General features: G+C 42.0%; 2 protein-coding genes across 2 annotated transcripts in view; one reads left to right on the top strand and one right to left on the bottom strand.

Moving 5' to 3' along the window:
• Positions 1–15,897, top strand: part of LOC311003559 (protein NLRC3-like) — a gene marked incomplete at both ends in the record, with an annotated part of 385,386 nt that overhangs the window by 269,453 nt on the left and 100,036 nt on the right. The gene's annotated exons all lie outside the window — the stretch shown is intronic.
• Positions 1–15,897, bottom strand: part of xylb (xylulokinase homolog (H. influenzae)) — a 42,589-nt gene that overhangs the window by 6,034 nt on the left and 20,658 nt on the right. Inside the window, exons 17-18 of the mRNA XM_083995820.1 lie at positions 7,331–7,418; positions 1,173–1,267 (exon numbers count right to left, since the gene is read on the bottom strand). Coding sequence (XP_083851946.1) covers positions 1,173–1,267; positions 7,331–7,418 — 183 coding nt within the window. The remainder of the gene's footprint in view (positions 1–1,172; positions 1,268–7,330; positions 7,419–15,897) is intronic.

The raw sequence follows: 15,897 nt of genomic DNA, 5'->3' as shown, positions 1-15,897 counted from the left end.
CTTTGAGGAATAAAAAAACTACTCAGTACTCATCAGCATGAGGGTGAGTCAACAATGACTGAATTTCATTTTTTGGTGAACTATTCCTTTAAGTTTGTGAAGCGTCTTTTTTCTCATGCTTGCACACTCTCTCTCTCACTCACTCACTACTGATCCGCAGAAGGCCAACGGTCATTCTGGTCTGTTTACGGTATGAAGCCCTCAATATGACTGCTATGGCGGTCTGAGGGTGTTTCATAGGCTTCAGAAAGCATCAAACACATAGGCCTATATTTAAACAAAGTCAAATTCAACACGTGCTGTATTTTCCTAAAATTTTAGGTCTAAAAGAAGGAATCTGAAGATTTTCAGTTTAATTGAAAAAAATGCGGCTTTGAGGGATGTAAACAGCCTAAACAGCGGAACTTGCATCCGCTCCCATTCATCGCTGCCGTGGCGATGTGGGGACAGACACAACTACAAAACAGGAGCAATTAAACAGAAAATCTTCAGATTCCTTCTTTTAGACCTAAAATGTTAGGAAAATACATCCCTGAGTTGAATTTGCCCGGAACTGTCCTTTAACTTAGTACAACTTTATATTTGTCTCGTTTACACCTTCAGAAGATTCCTGGAAGTGAGAGGCAGTTTGTGTTTCTCACGCTGTTAAATTACTTGGTGTTTTTCTGTCTCCACTGTTGACATGAAAACAAATATTTATCACTTCGCTCCGTGTCAAGCAGTTTTTAATGTTGACAAATCACCAGGAATGAAAGGGAAGCAGACTGAATGCCCTGTGTCTCTCATTAACACCTTTATTGGGGCTAAAAAGCTGCAGCTCATCTCCGCCCACACACAACACTTCACAAGCCTCACGAGTGATGAGCCCAGCAAAATGCCAAAACATGAAAGTGTGTGTGTGTTTGTGTGTGTGTGTGTGTGTGTGTGTGTGTGTGTGTGTGTGTGTGTGTGTGTGTGCGTGTGTGTGCGCGCGCGTATGTGTGTGTGAGAGAGGAAATACTGCAGGGAAATATAAAGCCCCATAAACCAGTATAAGACACACACAGTAACTAATTTAATAAATGCTAATTACCCTGCTGAGAAACAGTAGCAGTGTGTGTGTGTGTGTGTGTGTGTGTGTGTGTGTGTGTGTGTGTGTGTGTGTGTGTGTGTGTGTGTGTGTGTGTGTGTACCTCCTGTGCTGTAGGATGTGGGGTAGCCACCAGCTGTGGTTCAGGTGCTTTCTTCACCACATCAAAGAAGGAAACTCCAGATTCTGCAACCAGGCCTAAAACACACATCAGCCAATCAGAGAATTAGGTGTCGGCATCATTAACCAATCAGACGGGCAGCATGGAATTAACAAGTGGAAAAAAGAGTCTGGTAAGCAGCTAGAGTGAAGTGTGGTTATGCAATCAGGAAGTCCAAAGCAAAAGCAATAAGACCAACCAGGGGAGAAAGTAGTTTTAAATTCTAAGGGACAGATGGCAGCTTGATTGACACATCACGATCCAACTGACTTGAACGTGTTGTTTAAAATGACTGGATGGTGTTTTCACAGGATTCTTCGTCCCACAGGTGACAGACATTGTTGTGAAAAAGCATTTTGGTTGCAATCGGCGTGTAAAGAGAATTTTAGAGGGATAATTCAACATTTTGACAAATTCGCCTATTACCATAATCCCTATAAGAGTAGGTTCTTTAACTTTAATTGTCAGTGCAAGCTGTTTTTAGATCGGAGGGGCAGAGATGTGAGCTCTGCGCAGTATTTTCGCCTTTCCCTCATCAAACTCATCAAATCCACAATCCAACAACTCCAAAACGCTCTGGTGGTGACCTGAACATTCACCACACTATGAGATAATAATGGAACGTTACGAGATGGAGTTGATTTCGGGGGAAAAGCGCAGCCGGAATTACATTCCAGACATGGCTGCTGGGCGGAGTGACTTCAAAAGCGCAAGGAGTTCAGAGTATTTGCTTCATGTGTTGTAACGTTACATACTGTAATTATACGTTATTTTTTCATAGCGTGGTGAATGTGCAGGTCACAACTTGTCCACCAGAGCGTTTTGGAGTTGTTGGATTGTGTATTTAGTTTGATGAGGGAAATGTGAAAGTACCGTGCAGCTCGCGTCTCTGTCCCGCTGATCTAAAAACAGCTTGCACTGACAATTAAAGGTAATGAACCTACTCCTAAAACTATAGGGAGATGAACTGAACATGCCAACATTTCTATTCTCCATCCCTTAAAGCAATTCAGTATAAAATGCTCCTGAATAAGATCTCCAACACTACATTTTAAATGCTCAGCAGCTCTACAGGGGAAAGATGATGGAAGCTCAACATCATGTTTAACATCCTCCAACGCAATGTGAACTACAACAGAATGACCGCAAAGACACAAAACAACCACAAAGGAAATGAGCATAAAGAGACACACAAACCAATTACAGACAATGTAGCGGTGTCTGTGCCCAGCAGCCTGACGTCTGATGAACACCTTCACACTTTGATCAGAATTAACTGATAACACTCAACCAAAATCCACTTTTGAATAGCAGAAAATACTCTTGTGTGTCACTAGTGCAGCTCAGAACAGCTCTGATGGAAATTGAGCAGGAGGAAGGTCTCCCCTCCTCCTCCTCCTCATCGTCCTCTCTGTGGCCCCCTGCTGCTGTGACTCTTTGAACTCTCTCAGTATCAAAGGAAGGAGATTTTCGGTGCAGATTCATTGTCTGTTTCATCATGTGTTAATCAAAGTGGAAAATCAGAGCACACGCTGGGACGAGTATCCAGTCCAGGAAGCCTTTTGTTTACAGTGGGAGCGTTAAAGCGTTAGAGGAGCTGCTTTTAGTTTGATCATCTGACACTTCTGAACTCGGGAGTGTTTGACAGATTTGGCCGGATTCATGTTAACAAGCTGCTTTGTACCAGGTGCTGTCCACCGTGTGTAAACTGATGTTGACTGTCGACATCGCCAGCTGCTGCCACACCGGGGACCAGCCGCATGGAGGTGACAGTGTTTTGCTCCGGTGGAGGGGGTAAAAGAAAGGTCACGGGTGTTGTTGTATTACACGAGCATTAGCAACACGGCCCTCTTGGACATTATTGATCAAAAACAGATTATTATCTTAATCAAACTCATTTTATAAACTCCACGGAAAAAACTTAACAAGTTAACGCTTCAAAATGGAAGTTAAAGTTAATTTTCCAACATGATATGAGTTACATAAAACACTTCCAACACATCTTTACAGTGCTGTGAAAAAGTATTTGCCCCGTTCCTGATTTCTTTCTTTTTTGTTTTATAGTATTAGACCAAGATAACCCAAGTAATTATAAAATGCAGTTTTTATATGATGATTTCATTTGTTAAGTTACAGGTATAATGTGTAGGAATTCCCCCCATTTAGCGGTGCGGTTGCATATCTGAACGTATTCTTGATGTTGCATTCAGGTGAAATGGGGCAGACGTCAGACAGACAACAGACGCTGCATGTAACAGGATAAACAAGTGTCTATGTAAACAAGTGGTCCGCCAGCACGAGGCAAAACAATACAGGCCTGACAATATGTTGTCATGGTGATGTGGTATTGTTTTACTGTCTTTCTCTCGTCTAGTAAAATGACATCCGGTTGATTTGCTGACGGCCGTCTGCCTGACTGCACCTGAATGCAACACCAGTGCCTCCGTCCTTCCTCACACTACACAGTGGTGACAGTTTTAACAGGCCGAGCCCACAGCTCCGCTGAGTTTCTATGGTTACCTACGGTCACGCTGCCACTCAACGTAAAAAATGGTGATGCAACATGGCCGCCTCGGTTCGGTGCGTCACCCACTTATGTATTTGTAACGACTTGTAACAAGTCATTCTAAGGTACCAGAAAGCTTTCATTTGTATGCGGGTGTGATTCCACTTCAGTGAAATACGTATTTATGAAAACAATATTGGATTTTTCTTTATAAAAAGCTAAATAAGTTACATACTGTGGCTTTAGACTAGGATTTTTTCAATTGATCCATTCAGTATTATTACTTTAATAATCAGTACAACAATGTATACTTCTCTTTTTTTAAGGAAGGTTATGGAATTCAAACCCCACCTACTTTCACAACTGGCCAATCACAGAATGCTGGGCCGTTCGTTGATGTAACAGAAAGTGTTCCCCTGCACTCATCCTACTGAAGGACCTTGTTTACGCATTAATATTAGCTCCTCTCAACACAACAAGCCTTCTTCTGCCTCTAAGGGTCCCTAAATAAAGCATTACCATAAGACAGCATCAGCAGTGGAGCAGGTTTAAACAGGAGTCAGTGGCCTGCAGAGCCCAGCTGGAGACGGTTCCTCCTGTAACGCCGAGGAAAGGATTGCAGCACTAATGCAAGATGAATGCATCACTAGGATGTCTCTGCATCCAGCTCTGTTGCAAAGTAATTGTATGAAGAACTGCCCCCCCTCCCCCCCGAGGCCGCTGCACCCCTGAATGAATCAGCATTGGTTATTAGCATCAGGAGGATTGCATTATGTCTTTTCAAGCCCACGCAATTGACTTTAGATATTGGAACAGGGATCTGGTTGGGAGGCTTAAAAGCAAACGGAGACGTAAAGAGCCCCCCCTCCCCCTCCCCTCCCCCCCACCACCACCTCCTACATTCATATTTGATGGCTGTCACACGCCAAATCAGCCGAGGCCGTGCACCGCATCTCGCCACTCAGCCAGTCTCTTTCATGTCGGGGCGGGAGGGGAGTCTTTTCATCTGGCTATATGAAGACATGCTACATGCTAGCCTGGCAGACATTAAAAGCCCCTGGCAGAGAGACACTCAGACGAGAAGCAGCAGCTGAGGAATAAATTCCTAGAGTGAAGATGGACGACGCTTCATTTATCTCACACGACGCGTAAAGCGGCTGATTTTAATGACCTCGGTTTGTTAAGAGGGAGCGTCCACCTCAGCTGCACCTGCAGCGGTCGGGTCTCAAACACACACACACACACAGAGCAGACTGAAGCAGACAAATTCAAACCAAATGTTTAAATTACAGTGAGAAAGACTGAAACGAGCGCCAGATATAAGATTATAGTCATCAGAGCACAACGCCGCCTGACGAGGGGAATGATAGATGCGACTGCTCTGATAGGACAGTGAACAACTGAGCAATGAACAACGATGGAGACACTTTGAACCACCTCTACACAACACTGGGGCTGATTAAACCAGACAGGTCAAAAGGGCACGATGGTACGGCAAGCGGATTAACATTTAAAAGCCAAATTTGACAAACCAGAATTAACATTGTAGATATCAACAACGTCTTTCTGACTAGTCGTAATTACATTTTAAATAGCTGGATTTTTCATTCAAGATATCTGTAACGTATTTGTGACCAGTCCAAACGACATTTAGAGATATCTGTAATTCAGTTTTGACCAGGCACAACTGAATTACAGATATCTGCAACTGTCATTCAAGATGTGTGACGAGTTGAATGACGTTTTCCGCGACGTCATTGCAGATATCTGTAATTCAGTTTTGACTAGGCAGAAAGAAAGTTAAAGATATCTCAAAGGTCATTATGACAGGTCAACGTCATTTCGCCTAGACAAAACTCTAATTCAAGATTTCTGTAACATTCGGACTAGGCGAAATGAAAGGTACAGATATCTCCAATTTCAGATATCTCTAATCAAAATTCAGTTCAAGATATATATAACTTGATAATAGATTATAGGTCTTCGGAAAAACCCAACAGCCTGAAAACCAGAGGTTCCAACCCGACCTGGCTCGGGTCTTGGCTCCATTCACAAGAAGTGACACCTGGGCCGGGTCGGAACCGGGAGAGTTTGTCTCGGGGCTCTGATAGTGAAAGGCCGGGTTATACTGTATGCCCGCAGCAGGAACCAGGTAGAAGAGGACTATACGTTTAGGTAGGGCTGGTATGTCATGGTTATATTCGGAGCCGGTTCCGACATGTCTCGGTGCTGCTCAGGTTCGGAGCTCAGATTTATAATTATAGTTCAGGGCCAGTCGGCTCCGGGTACAATTTTCACGGGTCCATTTGGGTTCGGGTCCGTCAAATTGGACCCATGAAGACCTCTATAATAGAGATCTACAATTAAATTATGACTATTCCTAATTCCAGTTTGAGATATCTACAACTTCATTTCACCTAGTCAAAACTTAATTGAAGATATCTGAAAAGGGACATGTAGATATCTTTAATTGAGGTGAATTCAAGATATCTTGAACTGGAATTATGACTAGTCAGAATCAAATTGGAAGCTGAATTACAGATATCTGCAACACATATCAGTCTGGCTTGTTAAGATGGCTTGCCATACTACAGAGCATGATTCATCAGGGCATTACAGTACACATTATTTCTTTCGTGATTAATTGATTCAAGTGAATTATCATTGTTTTGACTCGACAGCCAGGAAAAAAATGATTTTGGATGGAAAAAAAGCAGTTATATTCATATTGATGCTTTTTTCCCATCCAAAATCTTTTTTTCCCCCCTAAATCCATGTTTTCCTCGCGTTTCTGTCTTTGTTGATGGAAACAGTCCCGAGCTCGACAGTCGACTATGAGGGTCTACCCTGGAAGCTAGAGTACATGATAATAACACACAGTTAGCACTGCTCTCTCATATTAACGGAGTTATGCAGACTCAGTGTTGTGTGGTAAGGAACTGGTGGATGTTACAAAGCATGTGTAGTGATATTTTGCCAAAGTCGTGGTTAGAAGAACTGCCCCCATTATTTTGCTGTTCCAGTCTACACATATTTCTCAGGGATTTTTTCCTACTTAGAAAATGACCGGAATTCTCCTGTAATACTCCTCTTTCTTTTCCTCCCTCCTTCTGTAGGTCTCTTTCTGTTGTTCCATCCTTCATTAAACGTCTTCATTATTCTTGGTTCCTTCTGTCCTGCTTTTAAAAATTCTCTTCCATTAATTCAGGTTTTACTTTGTTCTTTTCTCCCTTAATTGTATATTTTCTTTTTCTTTTTCTTAATTCGTCCTCCTTACCCATTCCTTGTTCCTTTATTAGTCTTTTGTTCTTATATCCATTCATCTTTTTATTCTCATTCTCCTTCCATTATTTATTTTTTCTTTCACCCTATTTTTCCCCTTAACTTTCTCACACAGGGATGAGAAAGAGCAACTTCATCTTTAATGTGTTCTCTCCCTCCAAACAGACCTTCTTTCCTCCCATTTATCCTTCCTTCATTCCTTTTTTCATTTTTTCCTTTCTTTAACAATTCTGACAGCATGATGTGAGGAGATTTTTTTAACTAAAACTAAAGTCTTCAACACATATAAAAGCTCACAGTGTCTGATTATTACCATGCAGGGCTCTGTAGGCTGATCCCAGACAGGCGGAGTCTGACAGGTCGATGGTGTAGACCTGAGCGTTGAACACATCAGACAGAACCTGGGAGAGACAAATGGAGCAAAAACTCTTGAGAATCATGATCAAGGCCAAACTTCAATAAATAAAAACTAATCTTCAGCTAATAAACGTTCAGGCTGCACCTGGTATTTCCATCTGAAAAGAGAAATAATGAGAGATCCTCTCATCAGTAGAGACTTAGTGGACGTTGGAGGCTTTTACTCAGAGGCTTGTGTGGAGTTCAACAGTTAACAGCTGTGTTTTCACTGGTGATAATAAATCACATGCAAAAACAGCTGTTTAAACAACATTTACATATTTGACTGGAAGATCAAACCAAACCACAGCTGTTCACATTTCTAGGAAACTGTATCATTCTCATTCTCTAGTGTTTGTTTGACTGTTGGTCGTGTTCCTGTTGTGTCTGCTTAGACCAGAGGTGTCAAACTCATTTTTAGTTCAGGGGCCACATACAGCACAATCTGATCTCAAGTTGGACAGAGCAGTAAAATGATATTAACGTATACTGTAAACAACAAGAGCGCTGTCCTTTTACAAAACATTATAAACAACCTGAAATTTCTCCAGAAAAATACGTGCAATTTCAACAGTATTATGCCTCTTCTGTCTTCTGTGTAATTTTCACACTTGGCAAATTCTTCCCACGGGCCAGACTGGACCCTCTGGTGGCCTAGTTTTAAACCACGGGCCACACGTTTATGACACCCCGGCTTACTTTTATGTCTGTATCTCTTTAGCTAATTGTACATTATCAACTGTTTTGTTGTTGTCTCCTTTTTGTACATCACAATCGGCTCATTTCAGTCTCGCACAGGGGTTCCCAAAGTGGGGGTTGGGACCCCCTTGGGGGTCGCGAGGTACCAGGAGTGGGGTCGCAAGATGATTTCCAGAAATCAAATAACATTTGAAAATGTTTAGCAATACTGCATTCTAGCTGTAATTGTTAAAAAAGATAGTAGTTAAAGGGATACGCCAACATTTTTTTTCCCGTGTCTTGCCTCACTCCCGAGTCCATGACCAGCAGATAGACACCATCCTTTCCACTGTGCGTAAAGTAACAAGGGAGATACGGGCAGAGCTGGCACACCCAGGGCTCCAGACTAACTTTTTCACAGGTAGCACTGGTGCCACTTAGCTTTTCATTTAGTAGCACCAAAACAAATTAGGTAGCACCATATTTTTCTTTATATAGCGTGTTATTTATTTATTTATTTGTTTATTTCGGGCATGTCAATTAAGTCATCATCATCACACTTCATCTTAGTTCAAATAATGAAATACACATGGCCAAAAGGGGAAGCAGGAGAAGCAAAAGCTCTTTCTTTTATTTTGCTTTTTACATTTTGAAATAACATTTTCTTTTACTTATGATATATTATTGACATATTATTAATATGTGACCTAATACACAGAGCAGCATGTTTAAAGAGGCTGCAGTAGAGTGGGCTGTTGATGAGGTAAGAATGCTAAAATAATCAACTATAGACCACAGGGATGGAAAGAGTAGTAAAGTAAAGTAAAGTTAACTTGATGAACTTTTACTCAAGTAAAAGTAAAAAGTAACTCATTTAAAATGTATTCAGAGTAAAAGTTACTTCCGCGGCACAACACGACAGTTAAACAGACGGTCGCTTCTTTTTTTTTCAATCGTTTTTGGTCAGTGTTGTTTGATCTTTTGATCCCAGTCTGGAATGAGAGCAGAGCTTTGTTTTGGTACGTGATATGAGACAGGACCGGCGCGATGACGTAGGTCACGTAACGCTCAGCGTCATCACGTAAATTAGCGGGTTGACCCGGGTCTGGCGTTCCCACTGCAAGCCGATCGGAGCCGAGCCGATTAAAGGTGATTTTAACCGGCGTCGCTTGCCGAGTCGTTTGACCCGCGGCTCGGTGTGCCTTTCCCACTGCCACCAAAAGCCGATTGTTAGCGGGTTTAAACGGCTTTTTTGACCAGTGGGAAAGGGGTAATAGATAGCTAGTGTACTGTAGATCTTCACTGCTTTTGCTGCAGCATCTTCACAGCTTTTCTCAAGTACTTGTGGATTTGTGCCATCATTCAATTGTTGCTAATTTAAAATACGTAAATGTATTATTTTATGTTTGTTATCAAGAACAACAAAATGAACAGAACAGATGTTTTTTTTTTACAAAATAGGTGGGAGAAACCAGACTTCCTGGAGAAAACCCAATCTTGACACTGAATCCATTCATTTAGTACGAGAGCATCATGCTAGGAGGAGTTGTACAGGTGGCAGGGGATGGAGGGTAAATGGTGGATGATGGGGGTTAGAAAGTAGGAGGGAGGGGTTGAGGGGAGGGAGAGAGATAGAGAGAAAGAGAGAGCAAGATTTCATAGAGAGATGGTCGGTGGGATATCTTCTCTGCTTTTTTCAAATACTTGTGGATTTGTGTCATCATTCATTCAGTTGTTGCTGATTAACATACATAGATTGATTAATTTATGTTTGTTATCAAGAACAACAAAATTAAAGCCCCTGTACAGACTTTTCATTTAGTGTTGATTTTGGCGGCCCCTGTGGACCAAAGTGGTGGTGTTTTGCAGGAATGAAGATGCATTTCCCACTGTCATGAAGATGTTTGTCTGGCCGGCGCGCGTAGATTTGTTTTGGAAACGTCGCAAAGAAGACGGGATTTACTTTGAAAACTTTTCTTTTAGCAGCTATCTGCAGCGTGCATATGGATGAGGTTATTCGTATGGTTTCGTCAGTGGTCCAACCCGACCTTGCCTTCCAGAGGTATAGAATTAGACTACTTAGAAATAGCGTATCTTCACACTGATGGGCTCATTTGCTGTTGTAGGTAACAGAGACACATCAGCAGAAACCAGAGACTTTTGCGTATCCAGTTAAAAGCTCTGTACAGGGGCTTTAACAGAACAGATGTTTTTTTTAACAAAATAGGTGGGAGAAACCAGACTTCCTGGAGAAAACCCAATCTTGACGCTGAATCCATTCATTTAGTACGAGAGCATCATGCTATAGGAGGAGTTGTTCAGGTGGCAGGGGATGGAGGGTAAAGGGAGGAGGGTAGGGGTTAGAAAGTGGGAGGGGTTGAGGGGAGAGAGAGAGATTTCATAGAGAGAGAGAGAGAGATTATTTTGATAGAGAGAAAGAGAGAGGGAGATTTCATAGAGTGATGGTCGGTGGGATATCTTCTCTGCTTTTCTCAAATACTTGTGGATTTGTGTCATTCATTCAGTTGTTGCTGATTAACATACATAGATTGATTAATGTATGTTTGTTATCAAGAACAACTAAATGAACAGAACATTTTTTTTTTTTTTTTAACGAAATAGGTGGGAGAAACCAGACTTCCTGGAGAAAACCCAATCTTGACACTGAATCCATTCATTTAGTAGGAGAGCATCATGCTAGGAGGAGTTGTTGAGGTGGCAGGGGATGGAGGGTAAAGGGAGGATGGTCGAGGTTAGAAAGTGGGAGGGGCAGTTGAGGGGAGGGGTTTCTATTCCTCCACTGTCCTTTCTCTTCCTCTCCTCTGTCTCTCCTTTCTTTCTCTCCTCTCCCTCTTCTCGTTCTGTTTTCTCTCCTCTCTTTCTCTTTTCTCTTGTTCTTTTCTTTCTTTCTTTTCCCTCTTCTCAATTTTCTTTCTCTCCTTTCTGTCTTTCCTGTCTTGCTCTTCTCTTTCTCTCCTCTCCCTCTTCTCATTCTTCTCTCTCTCTTCCCTTTCTTTCTTCTCCTGCTTCTTCTGCTCCTTCAGCTCCTCTTTGAGCCTCTTTTCCTCATCTTTCTTAATTTTTGCTTTCTCCTTGTCGGTTTTGCAGGCCAGTTCCTGCAGCTCTGTCTTTTCAGTAGCCAGGCTCTCCATGTCCTCCTCCATGTGTCTGCTCCTTAACAACCAGTCTCTCTCCTTTTTTAGCCAACTCTCCTCAATGTCCATTGTCGTTCTGTGCAGCTCCTCTTTCTCTGTCGTCTCCTGAGAAAGTCTTTGCTGCAGGTCGTTGACTCTGGCTTCAGATTTCTTGAACATGTTCATTAGGACCTCGAGCTCCTGCATGCACTGTTGCTTTATTTTCACCAGTTCAATGTTTTCATGTGTAAAACCGGAGATCTTTTTGTCTTTCTCTTTCATGCCGAGTTCATTTATCTTGCAGCTCTCCTGCAGAGTTTGGAGCTCATCTGCCATGTTCTTCTCCTTGCTAGTCACCTGCTGCAGGACGTTGGTTTTGATCTCGCAGTCAGACTCGCATTTCTGCAACTTGGTCCTCATGTCCAGGAGTTCCAGCCTGCACTCCTCGTTCATTGTCACCAGTGCCATGTTTTCACTCCTAACACTGGAGATCTCTTTGTCTTTCTCATTAATGACGAGCTCAATTTTCTTGTCGAAGCTCTCCTGCAGAGTTTGGAGTTGAATTACTATGTTCTGTTCCTTGCTAGTCATCTCCTGCAGGGCGTTGGTTTTGGCCTCGCACTCAGACTCGCATTTCTGGAGCTTGTCCCTCATTACCTGGAGGTCCTCAATGCTGTCCAGGTGCGTTCTCTCCAGTGCTGTGTTTTCACCTCTAACACAGGAGATCTCTGCGTCTTTCTCTTTCATGATTTGTTCAATCTTCTTGTCGCAGCTCTCCTGCAGAGCTTGAAGTTCAGCTGCAGCTTTCTCTTCCTTTGCTCTCATTTGGTCCTTCCATGTTTCATTGAACAAACCAAGTGACTTGGCAAAGGCGTCCTCCTGCGATTTAATCTTTTCCTCTTTTACCTTCAACTGGTTATGGAACCAACTGATGCTCTTTCGGCAGGCAGTGAGATCTTCCGTGCAGCGGTGGAGTTCGTGCATTTTTGCACCAATCATTTGTTGATACCAAGCCTGCATCATATTCCTTTCCTGCACCCAGCTGTTCTCTCTGCTGAGCAGCTGTTGCTTCAGAGCAGCGTTTTGTTCGGCCAGCTCTTTCACAACATTTGTGTCGAGAAGTGGTTTTTTGAGGTATTGCGGCATTTGAGGGGCATTCCCCATTTGCTGGTGCCCATTTGCTTGTGCGGATGACATTTTGTCACTTTCTGCCAACTTTGCTTAACACAGACTGTATAGCACGGTTGGAGATGGAATACAAGATGTGGGATATAAATTAATTACTCTAATGTATTACTCGTTATTATTAGTAACTCGTAATATCTCGTAATTAACTAAATGTGATTAATCATTCGTAACTTAACAGAGAGGTCAGACTTTCTGCCGTTCACTGTGACTATCAGATGAGAAATGTGTCTGTGAAGTCAAGTCCTAGCCTACCTCAGCAGAGATCAAAGGAACTGTATGACATCACACAGATGATGGCAACATTCTGTATGACATCATGTTTGACATCACACAGGCATATGACATCACACAGATGATGGCAACATTCTGTATGACATCATGTTTGACATCACACAGAAACATATGTGTGACATCAAAATGTGATGACATCATTGGAACCCAGTGATGGCTGCATCATGTGACTTTATGTTTTTATGTTTCTTTATTGTTTGTCTGAAGTTACAGACACAGTTTTGAGATAAATCTATAAATCATCTAAAAAAAAAGAGAGATATTGGAAACTTGACTTTAGGTTTAGCTAACAATTCAATTTTTCATTTTGTTTAAAATGTAGTCTAATAGATATAGCCTAAAATAATTGTGCATTTAATTAGAGAAAAAAAATATTTTGTCCCAATAATGTGATTATTTTATTTATTTTATTTTTTATTTCAGCCCTTCATGCCGTTCTCTCTCCTCATTGGATAAAACTTGTAGGATACGAGAAAAGTTTTCTCCTCGGCTCAGAGCAGAGCAGAGTGACTGACAGACCCGTGTTTCGGTCCAAACACTCTATGTATGTGATTGCTGTTGGAAGATAGAACTATTTAAGATTTATATTAACACAAAAATATCGCTTACTTCTGCTTTAATACGTGACCTAATACACAGAGCGGCATGTTTAAAGAGGCTGCAGTAGAGTGGGCTGTTGATGAGGTAAGAATGCTAAAATAATCAACTATAGAACACAGGGATGGAAAGAGTACCAAAAAAATCTACTCAAGTAAAGGTAAAAAGTAACTCATTTAAAATGTACTCAGAGTAAAAGTTACTTCCGCGGCACAACACGTCAGTTAAACAGACTGTCGCTTCTTTTTTTTTCAATCGTTTTTGGTCAGTGTTCTTTGATCTTTTGATCCCAGTCTGGAATGAGAGCAGAGCTTTGTTTTGGTACGTGATATGAGACGCGACCGGCGCGATGACGTAGTGTCACGTAACACTCAGCGTTATCACGTAAATTAGCGGGTTGACGCGGGTCTGGCGTTCCCACTGCAAGCCGATCGGAGCCGAGCCGATTAAAGGCGATTTTAACCCGCGTCGCTTGCCGAGTCGTTTGACCCGCGGTGCGCCTTTCCCACTGCCATCAAAAGCCGGTTGTTAGCGGGTTTAAACAGGTTTTTTGACCAGTGGGAAAGGGGTAATAGATAGCTAGTGTACTGTAGATCTTCACTGCTTTTGCTGCAGCATCTTCACAGCTTTTCTCAAGTACTTGTGGATTTGTGCCATCATTCAATTGTTGCTAATTTAACATGTACGTAAATGTATTATTTTATGTATGTTATCAAGAACAACAAAATGAACAGAACAGATGTTTTTTTTTTTTTTTTTTTTTAACAAAATAGGTGGGAGAAACCAGACTTCCTGGAGAAAACCCAATCTTGACACTGAATCCATTCATTTAGTACGAGAGCATCATGCTAGGAGGAGTTGTTCAGGTGGCAGGGGATGGAGGGTAAAAGGAAGAGGGTAGGGGTTAGAAAGTGGGAGGGAGGGGTTGAGGGGAGGGAGAGAGATTTCATAGAGAGATAGAGATTATTTTGATAGAGAGAAAGAGAGAGGGAGATTTCATAGAGAGATGGTTGGTGGGATATCTTCTCTGCATTTCTCAAATACTTGTGGATTTGTGTCATCATTCATTCAGTTGTTGCTGATTAACATACATAGATTGATTAATTTATGTTTGTTATCAAGAACAACTAAATGAACAGAACAGATTTTTTTTTTTTTTTTTTACGAAATAGGTGGGAGAAACCAGACTTCCTGGAGAAAACCCAATCTTGACACTGAATCCATTCATTTAGTACGAGAGCATCATGCTAGGAGGAGTTGTTCAGGTGGCAGGGGATGGAGGGTAAAGGGAGGATGGTAGGGGTTAGAAAGTGGGAGGGGGAGTTGAGGGAAAGGAGAGAGAAATTTCATAGAGAGATGGTTGGTGGGATACCTTAACTGCTTTTTCCAAAGTTTGTGGATTTGTGCCATCATTCATTTAGTTGTTGCTGATTTAACATACATAAATGTATTATTTTATGTATGTTATCAAGAACAACTAAATGAACAGAATAGATGTTTTTTTTTTTTGTTTTTTTTTACGAAATAGGTGGGAGAAACCAGACTTCCTGGAGAAAACCCAATCTTGACACTGAATCCATTCATTTAGTACGAGAGCATCATGCTAGGAGGAGTTGTTGAGGTGGCAGGATGGAGGGTAGGGAGGAGGGGAGGGGTTAGAAAGTGGGAGGGGGGGTTGAGGGGAGGGAGAGAGATTTCATAGAGAGATAGTCGGTGGAATATCTTCAATGCTTCTTCCAAATAATTGTGGATTTGTGCCATAATTCATTTAGTTGTTGCTAATTTAACATACATAAATGTATTATTTTATGTATGTTATCAAGAACAACAAAATGAACAGAGTAGATGTTCTTTTTTTTTTTTGGGACGAAATAGGTGGGAGAAACCAGACTTCCTGGAGAAAACCCAATGACACTGAATCCATTCATTTAGTACGAGAGGAGTTGTTCAGGTGGCAGGGGATGGAGGGTAAAGGGAGGAGGGTAGGGGTTAGAAAGTAGGAGGGGGCAGTTGAGGGGAGGGGTTTCTATTCTTCCACTGTCCTTTCTCTTCCTCTCCTCTGTCTCTCCTTTCTTTCTCTCCTCTCCCTCTTCTCGTTCTGCTTTCTCTCCTCTCTTTCTCTTTTCTCTTGTTCTTTTCTTTCTTTCTTTTCCCTCTTCTCAATTTTCTTTCTCTCCTTTCTTTCTTTGCTGTCTTGCTCTTCTCTTTCTCTCCTCTCCCTCTTCTCATTCTTCTCTCTCTCTTCCCTTTCTTTCTTCTCCTGCTTCTTCTGCTCCTTCAACTCCTCTTTGAGCCTCTTTTCCTCGTCTTTCTTAATTTTTGCTTTCTCCTTGTCGGTTTTGCAGGCCAGTTCCTGCAGCTCTGTCTTTTCAGTAGCCAGGCTCTCCATGTCCTCCTCCATGTGTCTGGTCCTTAACAACCAGTCTCTCTCCTTTTTTAGCCAACTCTCCTCAATGTCCACTGTCGTTCTGTGCAGCTCCTCTTTCTCTGTCGTCTCCTGAGAAAGTCTTTGCTGCAGGTCGTTGACTCTGGCTTCAGATTTCTTGAACATGTTCATTAGGACCTCGAGCTCCTGCATGCACTGTTGCTTTATTTT

The sequence above is a fragment of the Trachurus trachurus genome (genome assembly GCF_905171665.1).
Source record: "Trachurus trachurus genome assembly, chromosome: 20".
Classification (NCBI taxonomy): Eukaryota; Metazoa; Chordata; class Actinopteri; order Carangiformes; family Carangidae; genus Trachurus; species Trachurus trachurus.
The sequence above is the reverse complement of the archived record's forward strand: the minus strand, read 5'-3'. Positions and strand labels throughout refer to the sequence as shown.